A 26,379-nucleotide genomic window follows, 5' to 3' on the forward strand; every position below is an offset into this window, starting at 1 on the left:
GGTGATTACATTTATCTATTCAAAACATTTGTGGGATCAGAGGCATACCCAGATTTGGAGGGAGAGCTTAGCTATCACCTGAAAATCAAAGTTTACTAGCTATCCAAACAGAAAACCTAAATCTACAGGTTAAGATTTAGGAGATTAGATAATGGAATGTATATTTCAGTCTAGCTGCCAAGACCACAATTGTTAGAACATGGGAATAGGAAAAAATAAACATTAGTTATAGTGTATCCTAGGGATGCAATCATTTTTTACGAATTAGGCAATGTCAACGAAATTGCCTAATTCCCGATAGTGCACACTAACTTTGCCAGGTTAGTGCGCACTATCGGGAGTTAATGTGCATTAACTCCTGATAGTGTGCACTAAACCGAAAATCGGGGCCCCCGAAAAAAAAACCCCTGAACCACGGGAAAAACGAATTTCCAATGGGGGGGAGGGGCCCAAAACAAAGCCTGGCACAAAATTTTTACCCAAAGCACATCTCTAGTGTATTCTTAAATTTTGTGAGTTTTTTAAACCACTGCATAAGGAATAAGATTAGGGACTCTTGATGAATGATCTTTGAATCTTACCACTGAACAGCTGTCATCAATGGTCCATTTTGTAACACAGTCTAGTTAAGTATGATGAGTTTTTCCACCAGCTTTTTTAAGTATTAGCTACAATCTAGCTGGACCATATATTTTTTTGCATGGAAAATCAGAGGCAATGGAGATGAAGAGCCATATGTTCTTCTTTTAGTTTGTACCCCAATATTTGTTTTGTGATTTTGTATTTTTAATTTTCTCTGTGACATCAACACAGTGGTTAATGATTGAATAGGTGGAAGTATTATTTTTAATTTGAATAAGTCAGAGTAGGCTGAGCACTTGTGTATTAGATATTTCCTAAAACCATATTCAATTTACTATGCTTTCAAGTATATTTTTAAAATTAATTTAATATTTCTCTTTCACATTTGATGTCACATTACCCATTGTGATTACTTTCTATGGTCACTTTTATTTAAAAAAAAAAAAAAAAACAACACATACAAAGGAGCTAGCAAAACCGAAAGCTTATAGTGCTTTCAGTGAACTGTACTCCAAGAAAGCTATTCAAACCAAGCTGATTGATTCTTTTACATTATTTTACCCAATATTTTTGAATAACAGGGCTTTATTTGGCTTACTTTTGATATTTTGTTGCCTCTGAATTAAAAAATATTCCTAAATAAGAAGGCAGGATGTAAGACATGTCCAAAACTATAATTTATTAATAATAATAAAAAAAAATTAACCCACTATAATCTGTGAACTTTAATGGATCACATCCATAACAAGATCCCAATAGGGCAGATAAAAATTAGATCTGCATATTTATTTATTTATTGCAAGAAATTAAGGTACACCTTGTTACCAGAAGAACTGTTCAAAGCGTACAACAATCATATAAAATAAAAACAGCATAACAATAAAAGCACAACAGTCATTAACATTAGGGGTGTGCATTCGGATTGACCGCATTAGTAAAACGCAACTCATATTTTTTTTTTACTTAAAAAATTGATTCGACATAAACGATCGGATTTCCCACATATCGAACATAGATATGTTCGATATGTGGGAAATCGCGATTGTTGAGCCAAAATAAAAATATAAACCCCCTCACCCTCCTTAATCCCCCCCCCCCGACTTACCACAACTCCCTGGTGATGGAGCGAGGAGTGAGGACGCCATTTCTGCAATCCTTGGCGAGAAGCATGTGACGTCGGCGGCACGTTGAGTGACGCCGGCGTCACGTGATTCCCGGCTCGTTCGCGCCGGACGGCTCGTTCGGCCCAAAAAGAACTTTTTTTGGCCAGCTTTTTGCCACCGACGTCACATGCTTCTCGCCAAGGATTGCAGAAATGACGTCCTCACTCCTCGCTCGATCACCAGGGAGTTGTGGTAAGTCTGGGGGGGGATTAAGGAGGGTGAGGGGGTTTAAATTTTTTTTTGCACATATGTACATATACCCAACTCATTGGATTTTTTTTATGTCCATATTGGCCGCAAGTGGGACCCCCTTTCGGACATAAAAAATATGAACATAAAATTTTGCTCTGCACATCCCTAATTAACATACTTACAATCAACACATAAATACCTCACTGTACAAATAAGCCTTCAAAGATGTGAAAACGCACGACAGTAAGTAATTATAGTCTTGCAGATGAAACCTCCGTGACAGCTAATAATTACTGTCACGTGGAACGTAATGCTTGCATGGCCTAATATGATGGTAAAAGCCTCTTTAAAATAATCAGGACTAGGTCAAAATTTTAAATCTGACTCTTTGCTCAATTGGTAGCCAATGAAGGTCACACAATATAGGAGAAATATGATATCTCAAAGGACTCCTAGCTACTAATCAAGCAGTTGCATTCAACAGTTGTAAAGAATATAAGTAATGTTTAGAAAGCCCTATATAAAGGGCATATCAATAATCAAAACTGACAAAATAAAAGAATGAATTAAATTTTAAAATCATATTTCTCTGAAATAAATCTTAGGTGGCACAATTTATGCAACTTAAAAAAGCCAATTTTTACTACCCGCTGCAATTGAAATTGAAGGGTGAATGGCATATCAAAATAAACCCTTAGATCCTGAACTGACTCTACTGGCTCAATCTCAATGCCCTCTAATTGAAATTTAGGAAAATGGTCTAAATCATCCCTGTGTACCACAGATAAAATTTTGGTCTTAATTAAATCAGGACTAGCCCATTCTATTTAAACCATGAATTTACAACCTCTACCTCAGTGGAAATGAATCTATTAGCCTCTTCCAAGGAATAGTGTACTGGAAACAACAGCTGCAGATCATTCACTTAAAGCCTGAAACAAATTTCCAACTTGTCCAACGTACTATACAATGGACTCATACTCTCTATATACTAAACAGTAAAGGAGATAACAATGAACCCTGAGGGTTACCTGAATTAATAGGAACCAACTCAGATAGTGATTGACCCACTCGCATCTGCTGAGACCAGTCAGATAAAAAGGAAGAAAACCAGTGTCCCACTTTAGCTCCAATTCCAATATCAAAAGGTTTCTGTAACAACTGAGTGTGTGGAATAGAATCAAAAGCTGTGGAAACATTAAGTAGGACCATAATCATAGAATGACTCTGATCCAGTTCTCGTCGCACAAAATCACCAACCGAGAGCACCGTCTATGACTATGTCGAAAGCCACTCTGAAAATCACTAGGAGCAGCATGATCATTAACCTAATCTGTTAATTGAGTGAGTATGCACTTCTCTAACACTTTACCTATCGACTGAAGGATTGAGACCGGACGATAACTTCCTGGATCTGTTCGCAAAAAAATATTTTTTTTTCAAAATCGAGCAGACAATGGCTTTCTTATATTGTACTGGAAAAATACCCTCTGATAACAATAGATTCACCAATTTGGATAACACTTCTAAAAACCTGCATAAAATGTAAAACCCACAAGGGGCAAACATCTAAGGGACAATGGGAAGATTTTAATAAACAGACACAGATATCTCCAAAGAGACCACTGGATCAAAAACAATCCATTTGCTTTGATCAGTCATATAAAAGTTAGGGGAACACATCAATTCACTACTCAAATCCAAAGCAGCAGTCATTGTTATCTCCTCTGATCCCTCCGTTCCCTCCCAAGGCAGGTGTAACTTGTGCGCGTCGGCCGGCTGCCGGCGCGCCATGTTCAGGTGCAGAGGCTGGTCCGGAGGCCGAGGCCCTGCCCCGGAACACCCCCGATGACGCGCTGGCCGTGACATGCCCCCCCGACACGCCCCCCCAGGAAAGCCCCAGGACTTACACGCGTATCTTACGCGTAACCCTTTGAAAATCTGCCCCCATATTTCTAATGCCCACATGTAACAACTAAACTCTCCCATCCCACCCCTAATTTATGAGGGGAGATTTTAATAGCTAAATCAGCCAGAGATGTAATCATAACACCCCACAATTTGACGACCTACCCTAGAATGATGCAGGTAGGAATAACCCAAAGGACCTATTTGATTTAAAACAAAAGCATTAGAATCAGTGTACCATGTTTCCAGAATAAAAAATAGGCCTGGTTTGTTCTCTAAAATCAGAGCAAAGATTATACCAACCTTATTAATAACCGAGCAAGCATTAATGTACATAATGGACATACGGTCAGATGCATTTTTAAAAAGTCATCAGATTGTAATGGCACTAAGGGGGTCATTTACCAGACAGCTCGCACGCGATAAGGGATGGTTCGCATGCTTGCAATACCAAGATGGGGGTGGAGTTGGCCCCGGAAGAGGAGGAGTCGGGCATCACCGGGGTCAACTCCATGAAGACGCCGGAGATGACGAAAAGGTAAGGGCCTTTTTGCATCCTATTTCGCGCCCAATAACTACACCTTCTATGGTGGCGCTATTGGGTGCGAAACCGGCAGCAATCGCACCGCAGCGGTGCGATCACTACCGGCTAGCGCAGGACCACCCCCTGTTTCGGCCCCCCGCCCCTTCATTACCTAAAGTATCGCAGGCCTGCGATACTTTAGATGAGGCCCTAAATTAGACAAATCATTCTGTTCCTGTCCCCTTCTACTGTACTCTATATCACAATACTTCTTCCCATAATGACTATATCTCTCACATACAGGCCGTGATCAGGCAAATAGCCCAGTGAAGGGAGCAGGCTTTTTGTTTGTGGCCCTTCACCAGTGGTCCTGCCAGTAGCATAGTCTTTTTAACGGCTGCAGGGTGTACAAAAATGACATAATCGCTCTGTGGGCAGGGCTGGATGGCCCTTGAGACACCTCCCAGCCTCTCTGAAGAGCTTGTAGTGGTGAAACAGGTAAAGTGCAAACAGTTAAGGTGCACAGTGCTAGCAAGGATGATTCCTCCTCTCTGGCAGTGTGGCCTTTTTTAACAGCTGCAGGGCACATAAAAATGATGCATATCAGAAACATGGACCAAAATGGTTCTGGTTCACTGTGGTACCATGAAATAGTATTTGGTCATTCTTCCAAGCATGTTCTACCATTATTTTAGCACAGATCTCTGCTGGGAAATTTGACCTGAGCAGTTTTGAATGTGGAGAGAGGCCACAGTCAGAGGAAACTAGATAAGAAACTGACAAAAAGTCATAACTTAAAGTGAGAAAAAGCAGTAAAGAATAAAATAGGCATGTTAAGAGAACATAAGAAAAGAAAGGGAACGTAAAGTAGATTAGGTAAGATATAGAAGCTGCCTTAATCATGTATACTTTGGACACTAAGCTGCATTCATTTATAACTGGCATGATAAAGTGAGTCACCTGGTAATTCTAATGCTGGCCTTACATTAGACTTTAACACAAGATATACAAAGTAATTAGATGCAGAATGTAGAAGAATTACCATGGTCTGAGATATGGTTAACTTTCCTGCCTTAAGTAGACCATGTTAAGCTTTTTATGCATTAATGCTATTTAGAACATCTAGTATTACTAGCAAAAGGTATCCAGCATTGCTTTGGTAGTTTGATCTATAACAGTCTGTGTGTGTATATGTGTGTGCCTGAGAGTGTCTGCCTATATGTGTGTCTATCTGTCTGTGCTTGCTTGTGTATGTACCTCTGTGTGTATGTTATTGTTTATGTGTGTATGCATGTGCAAGCCTGCGTGCATGTGCAAGCCAGTGTGAATGTGTGCATGTGTGTGCTGTTGTGCATGCCTGTGCACACTTGTAAACACTTGTGCAAGCTTGTGTGCACCTATGTGTATGTGTCTATGCCCACCTATTCTGTGTGTGTGGGGTGTAAGAGATAGGGCTTCACAGACAGCATATTAGTGAACATTACCTAATTTTCATTGGGTTGTCTGCTTAATAACATCCTGTGTGCTTGTATGTATACACCTGTGTGTATACGTGTATGTGGATGCCTTTGCCTGTGTGTGTGGTTATGGGTGCATGTGCCTGTATGTCTGTGTGTATGTGTGTGTGTTTGGGGGATCTCTGTGTGTGTGGGTGCTTCTACCTGTGTGAGTGTATGTGTGTGTGTGTATGTATCCCTGTTCCTGTCTATGTGTGTGCCTGTGCTATCCAGTATGTGTATGCCTATGTGTGTGTTCCTGTTTGTGCGCGTGACTCTGTGAATTACATATGCGTGCTCCAGTGTAAGTTTGAGACAGTGTTTTGCAGACAGAGCTTATTGTCATTGCACAATACACCTTCCATTGTTCCAAGCGCCACCTAGAGACCACAGGCAGACATGGCAATGTGACCGACCTTCACAAGACTTTTATATATATATAAGCTGATGAAACTAATAATATATAATATTATGTAATCCCTCTTTCTCTAGGGCTGCCTTCAGAGCTTGCAGAGGTGGTAAGCTACCCTGCTGCAGCCCCTGGAAGAGTCACGGTCCTCCAGGGATCGCCAGTTGGGGACCAGAGAATTCTCTGAGAGACCCAGGGGAAGACTTTCCCTATTCAACAAAGTCCAAGGTCCATACCTGAGGCTTTGTTCCAATATAGGATTTTATTGTAGATCCAAAACATTTCAAATAAAATTCTTTTAGCACAACACTGGAATGCCACAACTGGATAGAGTCCAAGAACTCAAAACAGACAAAGTTGCCAATCTCCAAATTTCTTCTTTGGGACTGAGAGAGCTCAGGCTCAGATTCAGCCCCAAGGGCTTTCGGGGAGCAATACTTTTAAAAGAGCAACTTCTTCAATAGATTTCTTTTTTACCTGGAGCTTCCCCAGAAGAGATTTGCATCCTAGACCTTAGGGCTTTCTCCCTCTGGTTGGCTTCGAGGAATCTTTGAAAATTTCTGGATTCAAATAAGCTCCTCCTTAGACACCTTGGGGGTCCTCCAAACTCCCCAAAATTCTCCCCCAAAGATGCTTGTGTAAACATCTTATATAGCTTCTACCCATACGCCTCCTGCTAGACACAATCCTATACACCTCACTCCATCACTCAGACCTTACCAGACTGTTATCAAATCCCCCTTCCAACCCTCCTTAACAAGAAGGATACTTGCAACTGCAAGAGCTCTGCAAACACAGAGCTCAATGACCTCTCGATGTCTCTAGAAAGCAGGAACCCTCTGGCAAAAGACTCTTTAGTCCCTAGGTAGGGTTACAATTAAGTAATATACCTTATAAAGCCAATAATAATAAAATAAATAAATATATATATATATATATATATATATATATATATATATATATATATATATATATATATATATATGATTGATTTACGTGTACATTAATGCTACTATTGAAGAACTGGTGGTAATACAAACATAAATGCACTTAGAACATGGATGCAAGGTAATGCTTGCTTTAAAACATACATTTAACATGAGCAATAATGCTAGTATCCATTAGTCCCTATTTTCTAGTTTTGACATTAGCATGGAATGGAAAACGTTTTCCTTTTTGTTTTTTTGTAGGCTAACTGGTGATACACTTCAGTGAAACAGTCTTCGTCTGAATCAAGGGTGACTGAGTTACTTTTTAAATTGTATTCTTATGAAGTGTGATCCTGTTTGCACTGCCTTAGAAGATGTATAGCTACAGTGCTCATTCAATCACTTCATGAAGCTATACATCACAACCCATCTAGAGCAGTATCAGCAGTATGCTACCCATTCTGCAGTAGGGATGGGCATTCTGGAAAAATGAAATAGGAAATGAGTAAATATTTCCTGTTTTCCTTTGGGTCATTTTCAAAATGGAATGAGCTAAATTCTAACAATATTTTATCAGAATATCATTTAGTTTTGAAAAACGATAAACAAAAAGTCACTGGGTGGACCTGGGCCTAGGCCTAGGTCTAGGCCTCAAGCCAGGGTCTCACCTAGGGAACAGGCTGGGGGCCTACACCCAAATGCAGCTCCGGCACCTTGGTCTAGGCCTAGACCTGAGGCCTGGGCTGTGCCTTGCAATAGGTATAGGCCCAACAAAGGAGCCATGGCCTATGCCAGGTACAATGCTGGGACCTTGGCCTAGATCCTTGTCCAATGACAGGACCTCAGCAGAATCCCAAGCAGACCCAGGTCTGGGAAACTCCTGCTCCCTCCACTTACCCAGTCTGACTCCTTGTCCTGGCCTAGTCCTGATGTCTGGGACTCAGGCCCAATGGAGAACACCATTTTGATGTATAGCATTTCTGGGGAGGATGCACTGGAGTTAATTAATTCCAGTGCATCCCCAGCGGACAGTGTCATTACAAAGAAGAAGAAAGAAAAAAAGACAGAAGATGGTGCAGAAGATTTCCAAGGCCTAGGTCCTGGAATCAGGCTCAGGCCAGGATGTGGCATCAGATTCAGTAAGTGGAGAAGGGGTTGCACACTGGCATACAGCATGGGTCCGGGCCGATGCCCAGGTGTCAGGATCAGGCCAGGATGCATCAGGACTGGGTATCAGGACCGATACAGGAAGCAACAGGACAGGTTCAGGATGCATTGAGACAGCAAGAACATGAGCAGAGGGAAATGGAGTCCAATGTGCCGCATACAAGGCTTCCACCTATGCAGCACCTAACTTGCAGGGTTTTACTCACAGCATTACCAGCTGCCATACTGCTATTCTTGGCACGACCCTGGCAGTTTGCCTAGTATCATCGTTTTTAGGAACGAGGCCTGTAAGACAGCAGATTCTTCTGAGTTGCTGCTTGTCTAATTCTATGCAATCAAACAGAATATAATGTGGCATGAAATCAAGCATGGTAAGCACAAAGAAATGACTGCACACATCTAGAACTGCTCAATATCCATGTCTCATATATAAAACTTGATACTGTTTATGAGAATAGAGTACTGAAGGTATTTCAGATAAGCCAAGGATGCACAGATAGGGTCCCTTTAAAAGCCTCCAAGATGCCATCTTAGTGATGATGCTGTACACTAGACAAAACTATATCCTAAGAACCCAGAAAGGTAAAAATAGATGTCAATCCTGAAAACAATCCACCTTGTTGAGATAAGCATTAAATAGTCTCTAAATAAATATGCCCATCATATAGAGACACTGGATATACTCCTTAATAGAGCTGATAAAGACGTGATAAGACTGTGTTTATTGTATAATCATTGGTCATCCATGTATGCATTATTTTTAAAGATTTTTCAATGCACATAAAATGACTTAGCTTGAAAATAATTGTGCATATTTCATCTCTAATCTTGCCACCCAGTGATCATACAATAGATGCGGTCTTATCAAAACTAACCAACTCTATTAATGAGTATTTTCAGTGTCTCTATATGATGATCATATTCATTGAGAGTCTATTCAATGCTTATCTCAACATTGTGACAAGGTGGATTGTACACTATAAAAAGCATACATCATGAATAGTGACCAAATATACTGATTTCAACACTTGCTGTCTGGGAAAATTGGATATTTGGCTGTAGATTGCCAAGACAATGTTCACAATGCATGGAGTAAACTGATCCCAGCTGTATTTAACTGAAGCATGTTTTTACCAACCTGTTTAAGTTGGGTCTCGGAGTTTACATGGACATCACAGATTTCACAGTGAAATGTTTTGTTTTGTAAGCCTGTGCTTCCCTTATTAATAGGACCTTTGCCTTTGATTCCTGTTCGAGGGAAAGCTTTAATAGTTCCACTTCCATTTCGAGCTTCCATCATGGTTTTGTGCTTAGTCCCTATAAGAATGTAAGAAGAAAAGAGGAATGTTGTTGGCAGGTCAACAAGATTTTTCTACAGCTACATAAATGAAACATTTTCATGAGTTATCATTGGAATTCATCCATGTTCTGTACATTATTAAACAATAAATCAGCAGCAATTAAAAATTAAGTATTATGGGATTACAAATTCTTAGGCAATGAAGCAAGGTGTGGCAGTCTCAGTCATGTGATCTAGAGTGAGAAACTTGGGAAATGAAGAATAGATTTATGTTTTGGGTTAAAGCAGGAAAAATATAGGAAAACCCTGAAAGTAATGTTGCTAGCAGAATTCTGAAAAAGAACATAATGTTTGTACAATAGTTTAATTTCCTCCAACTTCAGGAAAGGAAAAATATTATAGAAAAAAATGGAAAAGCAATGGCTTATTAACCGAGGCAACCAGTACTGTCTTCACCCCCCTGCCCACTGAAACCAGGACTTAAGAAGAGACCCTTATACAAAGTACAACCATAACAAAGTGACACTAACCACTGATTCAAACTGGAAAATAAATATAGGGCCACAGCTTTATTATAACAGTAACATTAATAATTGACTTACACTCAGGTGCTGAGCCTCAGGCTTCCATATACTTTGCACGCTTCCCTACCCAGCCACCAACTTCTCCCCACCCCCACCCTCTCATTATAATACAGGTCCAGCACCAGCACTCACCCCAGCACTTTAATTTACCAGGGGCGTTACCAAGACTGCCCTGATCCGGCTGCTCTCACAATTTAGGTCATAGACCCCATGCTGAGCACTGGGGACTACCAACACCCAGAGTGGCATCTTTGCTGAGGATTTTAAAGCTTTACCAGTAAATTGCCAAGCCGATTATTATCCTTTTACTTCCTGGCTCTATACACTCGGATTTTACTGCATGGCAGTCCATAGAAATCCCTCTATCTTGCCCCCAGAGGCTCAGACATGCACTGCGATGGCAAAAGTACAAAACACAGTAGCAACCCAAAACAGATCTGGCTATGCTTCACCTAACAAAGTTCACCTGCAATGAACAAATCAGAAAATAGAGAGGGAGGGAAGGATGCATGAGGCCAGCTACAGCGGCAATCCTAAAGGAAAAGGGGGGGAGCAGACTGCCCCGGCCTTTAACCTTGACCCCCCCCCCCCCCACACACACACACACACACACACAAACACTATTCTCCTCTTTGCAGGTGGCTGGCCAATTTGGTCCCTGCCATGATGCCCAATGACACAGTTGCATAAATGTGAAAGCCACCGGAAATCCCAGGATGCTCAAGGGCAGCCACGCAGCAGCAGCTGTATTGCCCATAAAGAAGGAGGAGGGTAAGAGTGGAACACATCAGAGCACTGATGACTTTCTCCCTCCTGGCCCACTACGACAGAAACAAGAGCTCTCCCCCCCCCCCCCCTCCCCTACAAAGCTGGTGTGTCTTTTCTGTCCACTTCCTCAGAGTCAGGAAAAGACGGGCAGATCCTAGCACCTCAGGAAGGGAAGGGCTCACGCAAAGCATGTGGGGGGTGCGGGCTTGAGTCTCACATTATTGGTAGCACCCACCCATTTTCCTGATTTGAATCGGCAGGCCAGCAGCTGCCCATTAACCATGGCACCTGGTACCGCCTCGGCCCTCTCCCCACTGAAGCCAAGATCCAAGAAAAAACTCTTGAACAATGTACAACCATAACAAACTGAGTTTAACCACTAATTTGAATTGGAAAATATATAAGGTCACAGCTATATTATAACAGCAACATTAATAACTGACTTAAACTCAAGTGCTGAGACTCAGGCCTTGGTATACCTTATTTGCTTACCCTTCCATTCCTCTACCCTTCCACTATTATAAAGCTGCAGCACAGGCACACATCCCAGTGTTGCAATTTACCAGGGCAGTTACCATCATATGCTCTGCCCCGGTGGCTCTCACAGTTCCAGTCATTGACCCCCCATACTGGGCAATGGGTCCTATTTGCCCCAGGTTGGCATTTATTTCAAGGCCTGCCATGGATCACAAGGCCTTACCAGTCAATTGCCGAGCTGGATATCACTCTGTTTTTACTTCTTGGTGCTATACTTTCACAGGCTGATGCCTTATCCATGCGTAGAAAGTAGGAGCTCAAAGCTGAACGCCCGCTTTCTTAACACATGCCCAACCTCCTCTCCTGGGGACCCGATGTAATATTCAAATGACCTGCCACACGAAAAAGGACATGCTAGGGGGAAATGTGCATCCCTGGCGCATCCCTAGCACCTCGGGTACCTAGGAGACATGGCTGGGAGGCCCGTTTGTCCTGCCCTAAGGTCCCTCCCCCAAGGTCTGGCCTCCGATTGGTCCTTTCCACAGACATTTGACATCCCCTTTCAGGAAAGACTTCTGAAAGGTGATTGGTCCTTTCACTGGCATGTGATAGTGAAGGGATCAATTGGCAATAAGTGAAGGCGTGAATAACTTAATATTAAGTGCCAGGATGGGGGACGCTCTTGCGCGGAGACCAAGATGGCTACTTGATCGCTTGACTCCGGGAGACTCCGCTAGTTTTTAGTCGGGAACCTAATCTAATTTGCGTTGGATCCTCGCTTTTTGGACAGTAAGCATATGCATTACAATGGCGTTGTAGAAATCCAGCAAAATTGAAGCCACCTTCGCAGCGGCAGCAGGGACAAAGAGATCTAAACAAGACCCCCCTTCACCAGACAAGGTGGTGCCGACCAAAAACATGGCAACTGCCGAACTTGTCCTTGTGGAACTAAAGCAACTGAAGGACATGATGCAGGCTAATATGGACACAACGTCGGCTATCAGGTCAGACTTACTTACCTTATCATCTCGTTATGATCAGCTTAACCACCGACTAGACAATACGGAGACTCAAGTCTCCTAGCTGTTACTTGCTACAGCACCACTTCCTAAACTAGAGAAGGAGCTTGAAGTGCTCCGTAGAGATCTAGAAGACCTCTCAAATCGGAACCAGAGGAACAACGTTCGCCTTCTCAGGATCCCTGAAGGCGCGGAAGGCTCGGATATGATCTTCTTTCTCACCCAGCTGATTCCTGATATTTTGCGCCTTACCTTCTCTCTTCCATTTGAACTGGAGAGGGCCCATCACATACCATTGCACCCACTTCACTCCTCCACTTATCCTAGACCCATCATATTCAAGGTGCTACGCTACCCTCAAGCTCTGCAAATTTTTGATGCTGCAAAATCACACTCCCCTCTTCAATACCAGGGGTCCTCTATAATGTTTGTCTCGGATTTAGCAAAAACAACAGCTGCTAAATGCAAGGCCTTTTTAGCGCTCAGGCCCTGACTTCAAACATTGGGTGCAAAATTTGGCCTTCTATATCCTGCAATGATGAGGGTTACTCATCAAAATCAGACCAGGTTATTTCACACTCCTGCTGATTTGGAAGAATTTTTAAGCTCCTCTGTGCACTCTCAAGATATGGTAACCTGAACTTCTAGGAGCTCCAATTCTTATTACTGTCACAAATACTAACATTTCATTCCTCAACGATTTACAGGCAAGATTGCATCCCGTGAGTCTCTCAAGCAGTCTATGGTCCCCCTTGAGACCCTTTTTATTGAAACTAGGTGGCCGGCAATCCCCCAGTGCTGGCTAGCCGTTATTGGAATGTTTCTACATTAAGTATCTGGTTATATACTTTGTGGAATATCCTCCATTTTTTTCCTTCAGTTTACACCCTACTCTATCCCTTTCTTCTGAGCTCGATTGGATCCCAAGCATATGGTCATCATATTATCTTAGGGTTGGCGGTAATTCTCGTCGCACATCTCTTCTCAACTTTACCTCATACAGATGGCATCCTCCATAGACTCTATAGTGATGATACCACTCAACGTCAATGGTTTTTCACATCTTATTATACGTAAAAAGATCCTGACATATCTCCAGTCTCTTTGTGTAGACACTGCACTTCTCCAGAAGACTCACCTTACGGTGACCGAATCCCTTAAACTTAAACAACAATGGGTCGGGCAAGTTTTTGCCAGTGCAGCAGTTAAAAAGAAAGGAGGAACTGCTATATTGATCCACAAGCGTCTAGACATCAACGTTGTTCATCAGATGGCTGATATTGATGGGAGATGGAACATTCTACAATTTCGCCCACAAGATAGTTCCTACACTATTCTCAACCTATATGCGCCTAATGCGGACAATCTCATCTTTTTTCAAGACGTCTTCACTCATCTTCTCTCTTTTGATACTTATTTATTTATTTATTTTTCATTTTTATATACTGATGTTCCTGTATAGAATGCATATTGCACCGGTTTACAGAGAACTAAACTGTCGCCTCAGGGGCGGATACATTGGAACAAGGTTGAAAATGAACTAACAGTGAACAAGTGAACTGCAATTCAAAACAAGATTAGCTAAAATAAAGTGCAATTCAGAACATATTTACAGTGGGATAGGTGGACCAGCGTCTATAAAGCTTGATTCATCGGATCTTAGCTCTCTGGGAACGCTTGGCTGAATAGCCAAGTCTTTAGCTTCTTTTTGAATACCAAAAGGCAGGGTTCTTGGCGGAGGTCTGGAGGGAGTGAATTCTAAAGTGGGGGACCCGCAGTGGAAAGGGCACGTTTCCTAAGTGAGGTTTTTGCTGGCTGGGTGTGTAGCATATCCTTGTACGCTCTTCTGATGGGTCTCTTGGTAATGTGCTGCTGAAGTTGGAAAGTTAGGCTGATGGGGGATTATGTTGTGTAAGGCCTTGCTGGTGAGTAGGTTGTTGATTGCTGTAAGGCAGCTATTCCAATAAGACCATGTTTTGTGGCGTGATTCAGCTATGGGGATGAGGATCTGTATGTCATCTGCATATAGGAAGTGCATTAGCTTGAGGTTGGTTAGTAGATGGCAGAGTGGGAGGAGGTAAATATTGAATAGTGTGGGTGACAGCGATGATCCTTGGGGTACCCCCAGATTTGATCTGATTGGGTGTGACTCTTTGTTGTTGATCCTGACCTTGTAGAACCTGTTTTCAAGGAATGATTTGAACCAGTTGAACGCTGATCCTGTGATGCCAATGTCTGCTAGACGCTGTAGAAGAGACGTGTGGTTCACGGTGTCGAACGCTGAGGAGAGATCCAGAAGTGCGAGTAGGAATGGTTGACCTTTTTCCAGGTTAAGGAGGATGGTGTCCGAGAGCGAGGCTAATAATGATTCGGTGTTCAGGGCCTTTCAGAATCCGAATTGATTTGGGGTGAGGATGTCATTTTCTTCTAAGTACTTCTCCTTATATCATTGCCGGAGACTTTAATCAACCACTGGATCCTCTTCTGGATAAAAAGATGGATGTCAGATATCTCACCTCCGAGTCCTCTCAGACTTTGCAACATCTAATGTCCCAAATCGGCTTATCAGACCCATGGAGGCTTCATCACCCCATGGATAAAGATTTCACCTTTTATTCTTTCCGTATTCTTCCTATTCTCAAATTGATTTTTTCTTGACCTCCCATTCTCTAGTACCTCACGTTATCAAATCTTCTATTTGTCCTATTTTAGTATCCGACCATGCAGCAGTCCTTCTTCAACTCAAGCTCACATCGCCCATACCGGTGAATAAACAATGGAGATTTAATGCATCGCTTTTATCGGAACCTGAATTTCTCAAGTTTCTTTCGAGCAAAACATCGGACTATTTCTCTATTAACTCAACTGCTGATGTTTCTCCAGAGTCTCTCTGGGAAGCTTTTAAAGCAACAATCAGAGGTAAAATCATCAGTTACTCCGCTCATAGAAGACGTCTTCAGTCACAAGCACTTCAATGTCTTCAATTATCTGTGGAACAACTGAAACAGACTCATCTACGCTCCCCTACTTCTTCTTCTCTCTTACAACGTCAGAAGGCCAAATACGAATACAACAAGCATCTCAGCTCTCAAGTTAACTTACATCTTTTCCACTCTAAAGCAGAATATTATGCTGGGAACAATAAATTTGGCAGACTGCTCGCGTCATACCTTAAGAAAAAAGCTGACAAGACCAGAGTGGTCAAGCTAATCACCTCATCTGGCGGTGATGCTACCTCAGATATATTCTTCAAACATTCCAAGATTTTTACGCCTCGCTTTACAAATCTGAAGCTTCACCAACATCAACAGACTTGCCTCGTTTCTTCTCTGGCATTTCCCACCCGAAACTCTTGCCTGCACAACTTCAAGCTTTGGATTCGCTGATAACAGTTCCTGAAATCTCTGCTGCTATTATGTCTCGTTCTCTCTGCAAAGCATTTGGCCCAGATTGATTTACTATGGACTAGGGATGTGAATCGTTTTAGGACGATTAAAATTATCGTCCGATAATTTTAATATCGTCTTAAACCGTTATGGAACACAATACAATAGAGATTCTAACGATTTATCGTTATAAATCGTTAGAATCGTGAGCCGGCACACTAAAACCCCCTAAAACCCACCCCCGACCCTTTAAATTAAATCCCCCACCCTCCCGAACCCCCCCCAATGACTTAAATAACCTGCGGGTCCAGCGGCGGTCCGGAACGGCAGCGGTCCGGAACGGGCTCCTGCTCCTGAATCTTGTTGTCTTCAGCCGGCGCCATTTTCCAAAATGGCGCCGAAAAATGGCGGTGGCCATAGACAAACACGATTGGACGGCAGGAGGTCCTTCCGGACCCCCGCTGGACTTTTGGCAAGTCTCATGGGGGTCAGGAGGCCCCCCACAAGCTGGCCAAAAGTTCCTGGAGGTCCAGCGGGGGTCAGGGAGCGATTTCCCGCCGCGAATCGTTTTCGTACAGAAAATGGCGCCGGCAGGAGATCGACTGCAGGAGGTTGTTCAGCGAGGCGCTGGAACCCTCGCTGAACGACCTCCTGCAGTCGATCTCCTGCCGGCGCCATTTTCCGTACGAAAACGATTCGCGGCGGGAAATCGCTCCCTGACCCCCACTGGACCTCCAGGAACTTTTGGCCAGCTTGTGGGGGGCCTCCTGACCCCCACGAGACTTGCCAAAAGTCCAGCGGGGGTCCGGAAGGACCTCCTGCCGTCCAATCGTGTTCGTCTATGGCCGCCGCCATTTTTCGGCGCCATTTTGGAAAATGGCGCCGGCTGAAGACAACAAGATTCAGGAGCAGGAGCCCGTTCCGGACCGCTGCCGTTCCGGACCGCCGCTGGACCCGCAGGTTATTTAAGTCATTTGGGGGGGTTCGGGAGGGTGGGGGATTTAATTTAAAGGGTCGGGGTGGGTTTTAGGGGGTTTTAATGTGCCGGTTTTGCGATTTTTCGATTTTTCGATTTTTCACGATTTTTCACGATATTTTACCCCCCCAAACGGCAACAATACGATTCCCTCCCCCTCCCAGCCGAAATCGATCGTTAAGACGATCGAGGACACGATTCACATCCCTACTACGGACTTCTATCATGCTTTTAAAAAATTACTTTCACCTTATTTGCTTTCTTATTTTTCTTCCATGTCATCACCCACATCCGGGTCCTCTAATTTCACTGACGCACATATAGTGGTGATTCCAAAGCCTGGTCGTGACCCAACTAATCCAGCCAATTATTGACCAATTTCCCTATTAAATGTGGACTATAACATTTTCACTAAAATACTGGCTATTAGGATGTCTAAGGTTATGGAATCTCTTATTGATACGGACCAATCGGGGTTCATAAAACACCCTTTGATTGCCAATAATACTAGGCTTTTTCTTCATGGGCAAGAATCTCTTTTTACTACCACAGAGCCGGCGATTGCCGTGTCACTAGATACTGAAAAAGCCTTCCACCGCATTGAATGGTCCTTTCTCTTTGAAACGTTACATAGGTTTGGTTTTGGCCCACTTTTCACCTCTTGGATACATTCGTTATATCAAGCTCCCAAAGCCTCTCTTTACGTCAATAATCAGACATCACCTTCCTTTCAACTTTTCCGGCGCACCCATCAATGTTGCCCTCTTTCCCCCCTTTTGTTTAATTTGGCTTTGGAACCACTACTATTGGCTATTCGCCAATCACTTGATATCACCGGTATCTCCATAGGCCCTGAAGTGTACAAACTTTCTGCATATGCTGATGATGTTTTACTTTTTTTTAACTGCTCCTGATGTATCCCTGTCTCATCTGTTTACTCTAATTGATGCTTATTCCCTCCTTTCAGGTTATAAAGTTAATTGGAGCAAAACAGAGTTTCAACCCTTAAATATGTTCTTAGACATGTTAGACTTCTCTCATCATCCCATACAAAAGGCCAAAAAGGGTTTGAAATACTTGGGAATTAAGTTTTTTTCAGATCCACACCTTACACTTACAGGATGTGAGCAATCTATTTTACAACAGCTAAAAGACATCACTCTCCAGTGGTCCCTGTTACATCTTACATGGTGGGGACATTTGGACACAATCAAGATGGTCTTAGCGCCTAAAATAACTTTTATATTGTCCATGATTCCTTTTTTTTTTCCTAGAGATTTCTACCGCCACATAGATAGGATCCTTAATAAGTTTCTCTGGAATGGTAAACAGCCTAGAATAGCGTTGTCCAAATTAGCAAGGGATAATTTCATATTTCAAATGCACAAAGAATGGGAAAACAATATGGTACTTACTCATCTTTATTACAACAGAAGCAAAGCAGAATTGTATTTGTAGTGATGAGTGATGTAACTTTCTGTTTCTACTACCAAGTTTGGCCAGCAATGATTTCCCTTTTACTGAAGCATCATAATAATGGAATGCTCTGGTATACAATATATTTTCTCCAGTTCAATGGGTGTTATGGATAAGACAAATTTATGCAAGAAAGCTACGCCAGACATTCCTAAAAGGGTCATGCTGTCTACTTTAATAACACTGGGCAACAAATTTTCACAAAAGTCATGTTACGGAAATGAAATTAGTCAATTCTTATACATTTCCATGTGCTAAACATGAATGTGACTGTGAAAATGCAAAATTGGCTCTAGTTTTTTTTTATAATATGCAATAATATAATTACATCTTGAATTGTATGCCAATAACATTTAACTTTTGTCAGGACAATTTATTTTTCAGACAATGTTTTCATAAAGAAAACAGGAACTGGGTCATAGACCACCACAAATGCAACTTATGATCCATTCCTTCTCTTATATGTATAAATAATATCTAAGAAATGAGTAATCCTATGCCATATTATATATTTTGGAAGTAGAGAAAATGACACTTTCATAAAAGGCGAGTATATCTGAAGACTACCCATAGTCACCCATGAGAAGAAGCAATGTTATTGAATGTACTAAATTAAGTTCCACTTCAAGTTAGAGAGGAGGAAGAAGAAAGGGTGTTATAAACAAGAAAACTGTATGCATGAAATATATGGCATACATTTCCGACAGCATCATTGTGGCATTTCAGCAAATGTAATTTGTGTCATGATGTTCAGGAATGTCTTTCATACGAAAAACTAGCAGTGGGTCATACAGAGTAGAGATGTGAATTGTGTGATCGATCGTCTTAACGATCGATTTCGGCTGGGAGGGGGAGGGAATCGGATCGTCGCAGTTTGGGTTTTTTAAATATCGTGTAAATCGTTTAAATCGAAAACCGGCACACTAAAACATCCCTAAAACCCACCCCGACCCTTTAAAATAAATCCCCCACCCTCCCGAACCCCCCCAAAATGCCTTAATTTACCTGGGGTCCAGTGGGGGGGGAGGGTGGGAAAACCGGCACACTAAAACAACCCTAAAACCCACCCCGACCCTTTAAAATAAATCCCCCACCCCCCCAAACCCCCCCCCCCCCAAAATGCCTTAAATTACCTGGGGTCCAGAGGAAGGGTCCCGGGGTGATCTTTTACTCTCGGACCTCCGTGCGTTGTAGAAATGGCGCCGGCGCTACATTTGACCTGTCATATGACAGGGCAAAGGTAGCGCCGGCGCCATTTTGTTTTTTTGTCCCCCGACGGCAGGAGCGTAGGAGATAGCTCTGCAGTCGATCTCCTGCCGGCGCCATTTTCCGTATGGAAAACGATTCGCGGCAGGAGATCGCTCCCGGACCCCCGCTGGACCCCCAGGGACTTTTGGCCAGCTTGGGGGGGCCTCCTGACCCCCACAAGACTTGCCAAAAGTGCAGCGGGGGTCCGGAACGACCTCCTGCAGTCGAATCGTGTTGGTCTATGGCTGCCGCCATTTTGCGGCCGCCATTTTGCAAAATGGCGCCGGCTGAAGACAACACAATTCAATTGCAGGAGCCCGTTCCGGACCGCCGCTGGACCCCCAGGTAATTTAAGGCATTTGGGGGGGGGGGGTTCGGGAGGGTGGGGGATTTAATTTAAAGGGTCGGGGGTGGGTTTTAGGGGGTTTTAGTGTGCCGGTTTTCCTGCCATTGGTTTAGGGCAAGTAAGTAAGTTCCTGCCCTCCCCCTTCCCCCGATTTACGATTTTTTAACGATAAATCGGGGGAATTGTTATTGTATCGTGGCCCTAACGATTTTTGACGATTTAAAATATATCGGACGATATTTTAAATCGTCAAAAAACGATTCACATCCCTATAATTTATAAGTCAGTGAAAAGTCTTTAGTCATAGAAGATAATTATGTGTTTATGTATAAAAGACTTTTTGCAGAAAGAGGAACTAGCTGTTTTTCTGTGAACTCACCTGTCATGTGTAGAGACTTTAGCAGAATGACAAAGTGGATTTAGCTTATTTTCTCAGAAAATATAACTAGGTTAATTTAACAGAAATGTGTTTGGCTAGAACAAGAGTCATCAGAAGTATAGGCAGGAAAGAAAATTTAGAATAAAGAAAGCTGGCTAATGGCTTTGTAACATATGGGATACTTTTAAAACAGAAAATAATACTTCTGGTCCCTTGCTTATCTAAAAAGACAATGCGTTTTCAGTTAGAGTAAGAATTAGTATATGGGAAATATAGTGCCAGATATTAAACTAGACAAACCTTTAAGGGAATATATAAAATAATTTAGCATTTTAAACTAAATAATTACATCTTTGATTTAAAATAGTAAGAAAATATGAATAGAGATCTTGTAGTTTAAAAAATTGGACTTGCTTTTTTTTCTTGATTTGTTTCTTTTCTTTTGTCTTTGTCATAATGTTTTCATGCAAAGATATTCCTTGTATTTTTGATAAACCGATAAATAAATATTTTAAAAAATAAAAAATTACTTCTAACTCAAAAAGCATATAGTATGACAAGTTACTGACTCCTTTTTAGCTAAAAGAAATCAGTTGTTTATATACATTGTGATTTGATTTAAAATGATTTAGCTGAATTTTTATGTCATAATCTATATTTTGCAGAGAATAATAGAATAGATTGCATTTGTCCTTGTTCAAAGATATCCCCTTTCCTTCCCTCTTCCCCTACCCTTTGTCTACCGAAGTTGCAAGAACAAAGATTTTTTTGTTTGTTTTGGCTGCTTTCAGAGAAAGTGCTTATTATTAATCCCAATATTTTTCTTCTTCCAGTTTTTCTGAACAGATCTGAAAAGTTATAGTTTATTTTATAATTTTTGTTGCTATTTTGACAAACAATTTTGAATTTTATTTTCTTTCTTTGTCATATTTGGTTTGTGGTGGGGGCTATATGTTAAATCTTATGTCTATGTTAGAATTCCCAGGAAATATCCTGTCTACTGCTGATGTCTATTTGTTCTTGGAATGTAAAGGGAAGAAATAGAATATGAATATGTTATGCTGCAGCTTTTACAGTGTTAAGAGTTATAAAACAGAAACACAAAAAGTGAAGAACGTGTGTGTCTGTGTGCAGGGTTTATTAGGGAAATAATACATGCATACAAGATACTAGAATTTCAAAGAAATGAACTATTTGTACTTAGCTTGGGATTCATGTAACAAAGCAAGTTATTTGCTCTTAATTCTTTGGTGTTAATTTCCTTCCTAACAAGAAATCAGACCACACACTGAAGGGAGAAGTTGTGAGGTCTTCACCCTATGAGATCTCATGTACCTGAACTTAGGTGCCTCCTTATCTGGTTCCAAGTTGGGGATTAGGGTCAGAAGATTACAGGTCCATCAAAGTTCAACCTTTTTCCATGCAGCAGCTTGGAGCTTGCCAGCTGCTGAAAAGGTTGGGGCTGTGGAGTTTAACATTTCTATACCTTGCATAGTACTTATTACTTCAGGCCAGAAAGGATCTAGTTTTGAGGGGGATGGCTTCCTTAGGTTTAACCTGTGGTATTTGATATAATAAGTTGGGAGTCTGGGTGTAGATGTGGTGGCCAACTTTAGATTAGCTAGCTATGTACCAAATTGTGAAGATCTGGTAAGGCTGTGCACCTTAGACAATGGATAAACTAGAATTGACTAGTAGTTGCTGTAGTAGTTTCCTGGATTCCTACTAAGAATGCCCAAAAGATTCTTCTACTTATTCATCTGATAGTGTATATAACAGTTAAAGGTGTTACACTCATTGTTTTTTTCTTGTTAGTAGAGAAACAATAAAAACATCAGTTATTACAGCCTCTGGTTTTAATACAATCTCTGAGTGAACAAATCATTTGATTTAATATTCTAATTCACAATTAAACAGATTCACTCAAACTTTTAACTACAGCAGATTACTATTTTTCCGTGTCTCTGCTGGTAAATTTTAACTTTTAGTTTTCCTTTTGTACAAATTTCTGCTTTTGCTTACCCTCTTTTCAAAGGCTTTCTGTTGTGTTCTGCGGCCGCGGATGACCACGGTCGTGCCCCCCTACCTGACCGCAATGGCAACCCACCATGGCAGCATCGGGAGAGAAGCCTATAGTCCGGTGCCCATTGTTCCCGCATACTGGCGAGGACCTCCGGGTTGACTGCCAGGCTGGGAGCCATCCTTGCTCCACCCGCGCGGCATCAGGCAGCTTCTCCTCCGTGGTCGAAATCCAAGATGGCCGCCGCCATCTTAGGTGCGAGGCCGCACCTCCTCACCAGATTTAAAGGGACCTGGTCCCTTTAACTACCTACAGCTGCTTCCAATGAGCCAGAGCAGAGGAAGGATAAAAGGAGGCTTCCTCTGCACATTCCTTGACTTGGCAACTTTCGGGTTAGTCGAGTCTGCTTGCTTCGGTGAGTCTTCTTGTGTTTCGGACCCTTGCTTCTTGGTTCCTGTCTCGTCTTAGTGATTCCTGGTTCCTGACTTCGGATTGGCAAGGGGTGATTCCTGGTGTATGACTTTGGACTGGCAAGCGGCGATCCCTTGGTGTGTGACCTTGGACTGGTAAGCGACGACCCTCTGGCACTTGACCTTGGACTTCCTCTTGACCATCATCTCCAAGGGCCCACCTAAGTCCCAGCGGCCCGGGTTCCTACGGGCTCCTCCCGGGGGGACCACAGGCTTCCAGCGGTGAAGCTCCAGTTAGCCCTTGCACCGACCTCATGACTCCTTGACCTCTCAAAGGTCCACCTAAGTCCCAGCGGCCCGAGTCCCTACGGGCTCCTCCTGGGGGGGCAGCGGGCTTCCAGTGGCGAAGACTCAGTTGCCTCCTCGATGTCACGACTCCTCGTCTGCCTCCACAGCCACCTCAGTCTCCAGTGCCGAGGGTCAGCCGGTCGCATCTTCTGTTCTGCCTCGCCACCTGATTGGAGAACCTACGGATCCACCTCCTAAGGTATACCATCCTCCCATCAGCCCAAGGGTTCACAAGCCTGAGCATAACACTTTCTTTTTCTAGAAGAGCTATACCATTAGAGAGAAGGAATTTAGCAAAGCTCAAAGAATAGTCTAGAGTCAGGCAGCTAAGATTTAAAGCTAAAAAAGTAAATAATCCAAGGAAGTGGTATAATATAGGGAGTGAAATTCTAAGCATGAAACAAGAGTGAGATCTGGATGTGATCATATTGGATAATCTTAAAGCAGCCAAACAGATGATAAGGCAGTAGCAAAAGCCAGAAAGATGTTTGGGTGCAAGGGAAGAGGAATCTTTAGCACAAAAGAGGTGGTGATATTGCCCCTGTATATATATCTCTGGTGAGACCTCCTTCAGAATACTGTGTCCAGTTCTGGAGATGATACTTTCATAAGTATATGAACCATATTGAATCCTGAAGATGGTTACTAATATGGTCAATGACCTTCATTCATGCTAAAGCATATGGGGACAGATGTAAAGATTTAAATATGCATACCTTAGACGAATGGGATGGAGAGTTATGATAGAAACAATTAAATATTTCCAATGCATAAGAAGTGGGTTGCTTTCAATAGAAAGGAGGCTTTAAAATGAGGTATCTTGCGATGAGGGTATATAAAAGGGGAGATCCAGGAGTAATCTAAGGAAATATTTCTTTACAGAGAGGGTAGTGGATGCATAACCCAGCCTTTCAGTGGAAGTGGTAGAGACAAGGACAGTATCTGATTTTCAAGAAAGATTAGGATAAGCACAGGGGATCTCTGAGAGAGTGGTAGGGATCATAGAAATGAGTAATTGTGGTGTGGATAGGCAGATTAGATAGGCTGTATGGTCTTTTTTCTGCTTTTCATTTTCTATGTTTTTATGTTTAGGCTCTCTATTGAACAATTATCCTTTCAAATCGGTTGCTTGATTTGATGCTTTCATGGAGAATGCTATATCACAGGATCTGGTTTGCTTGCATACTCTTATTCATCACTGAAAAAACAATAATGTGCCAGAACCTAGAATATCACATCATGTATGGTGAGAGAAAAAATAATGCATATTCCCTAATGATTGAAAGCATGAAAGATAGAAATTTTCAGAAAACAAAATGGTGCCTACATTGGAATCCTTCCTTAGCCTCAGCTAAAAAGTCTCCTTGCTTGTCATTAATTTATTATGTGCTAATTATGAATTCCAGGTAATTGCTAGTTTTTGGCACCTTTTTGTTCCCTGCAGCAAAAAGTCCTAACCTGTCCAGAGATGGCTAATTGCCTTGCTGTGGAGGCAGAAAAGAAATTCAGCCAACTCACCACTGTTGTGTGCCTCCAGCTGTGAGGCGGAGTTGACAGCAACTTTGCATAGGGAACAGTAAAGCAGTCTTTTTGCTTTTTCCTCCTCAGTCTCCACAGAAAGACATGTGTTACTGTCTGCAGTTGTGGAGCTTCCTTTGTCGAACTTTAAGGTGGTCTCAGTTGTCATAATGCTGCTGTTCCTTATTTCAACAGTTGTAGTCTCTGATATTGCTGGTGTCTCTGTGATACTCTCTGTATTTTGAAAATAGAAACCAAAAGAGAAAGAAATGGTAATTAGAAACAAATGGTCGTACCTTTTTAATGAGGAATTTATAACATCACAATTATATAAACACACATATGTGTTTGTTGTTTACCTTGTTAATTGATGCATTTTCTGTTGAAAACAGCAATATGGTTTTTTTTTCATTATTAACAGATTTTACCATCATCATCAGTGTCTGTTGCTTCATACATACAGTAGATGATTACTGAGATCTGAGGGAAGCTCAGTTTAGAAACGTGCAAGGCCCCAAAATATTTTCAAAATATTCAGAATCGGAATCCAGGACATACAGTGTGCTATTCAAATAAGAGTTTCACCTTTTCCTCAGTTTTGAGCTTATTCTACAGGAAATATGGGCAGAGACACATTTTTTTCATGTTAAAAAAGGCTGGATTCATTACCCCTCAATCAGCAGGAATTCCACTTTTTTAGGGAACACGGTTACAGCATTATCCTCCTCAATTGAAGACAATGCTGAAGACATAACATGAAAGCAGATCAACTGGGGGAACTGGGAAGAAAGCAAGAAAAAAAAAACTTCACATAGAGATGTAACCAGAAAAAAAAGAGGTTGCTTATGATATTTTTGGTGATGATCAGAATATAAGCAGATATATTTCAGAAGAATTTTTTGTTGTGGGGTGAAAGAAATTAGGAAAAAAGAAATATAAAGTTGCTAAGAGAGAAAATAGATTAAAAAAAGGAAATAAAAAAGGACAAAGACTGAGGAGGAACAAAATAATTCTAATGAGAAACAAATATGGAAAGAACAAAAAACTGGAAGGAAAATGATATAGAGGCAAAAAGAGGTAGAGCTCGAGAGAACAGTGGGCAGAATGGGAGGGCTGAAGAAAAATGTAGACTTTTAAAAGTACCGGTAATTTTGCCTTTCAAAAACCACAATATTTTAAACATTAGTATGGAGAAATTTATGACTGTCAGAAAAAAAAAATAAAAAAGAGGAACTGGCACATGAGCAGAATTAAAAAAAAAATTGGCATTTATTATAATTCTATGTGAAAGACTGATGTTTCAGTCCAATACAGGACCATCATCAGGATAATTTCAAATCAAATAATGAAAATAGCTCACTCAACCTATAACAATGCAGCTACCTCATTACATGAGACAGCCAATTGCAGCTACATATAAAGGTATTCAAATATATTGAGGACAAACTCCAGAAAAATATATCAGTCCAAAAAATCACATAAGAACATAAAATATGTCATACTGGGTCAGACCCAGGGTCCATCAAGTCCAGCATCCTGTTTCCAAAAGTGGCCAACCAAGGCCTGGATTTATCAGGGGTGTGGTTTATGCAAATATTCATGTTATTGCAATTTGTGGTAGTTACCTATGCAAAGAGCTAAGTTAGTGCACATTGTGATAACATTATCAGACTTTGCAATAGAAGCCAAACCTGTGTATTTCCCATGTATAACAGAGAGGGAGACAGAGAGACTAGCCATAATGTCATCTCCCTA

The 26,379-nt window shown here is 41.8% G+C and overlaps 1 protein-coding gene across 5 annotated transcripts in view; it reads right to left on the reverse strand.

The window, feature by feature from the left end:
- ZNF385D (zinc finger protein 385D) overlaps positions 1 to 26,379 on the reverse strand; it is a 931,570-nt gene that overhangs the window by 63,984 nt on the left and 841,207 nt on the right. For all 5 annotated transcript variants that reach the window (XM_029589293.1, XM_029589289.1, XM_029589292.1 and 2 more), the window contains 2 exons: positions 24,625 to 24,858; positions 9,508 to 9,686 (listed from right to left, as the gene is read on the reverse strand). In XM_029589293.1, coding sequence (XP_029445153.1) covers positions 9,508 to 9,686; positions 24,625 to 24,858 — 413 coding nt within the window. The remainder of the gene's footprint in view (positions 1 to 9,507; positions 9,687 to 24,624; positions 24,859 to 26,379) is intronic.

The sequence above is a fragment of the Rhinatrema bivittatum genome, chromosome 2, assembly GCF_901001135.1.
Source record: "Rhinatrema bivittatum chromosome 2, aRhiBiv1.1, whole genome shotgun sequence".
Lineage (NCBI taxonomy): Eukaryota > Metazoa > Chordata > Amphibia > Gymnophiona > Rhinatrematidae > Rhinatrema > Rhinatrema bivittatum.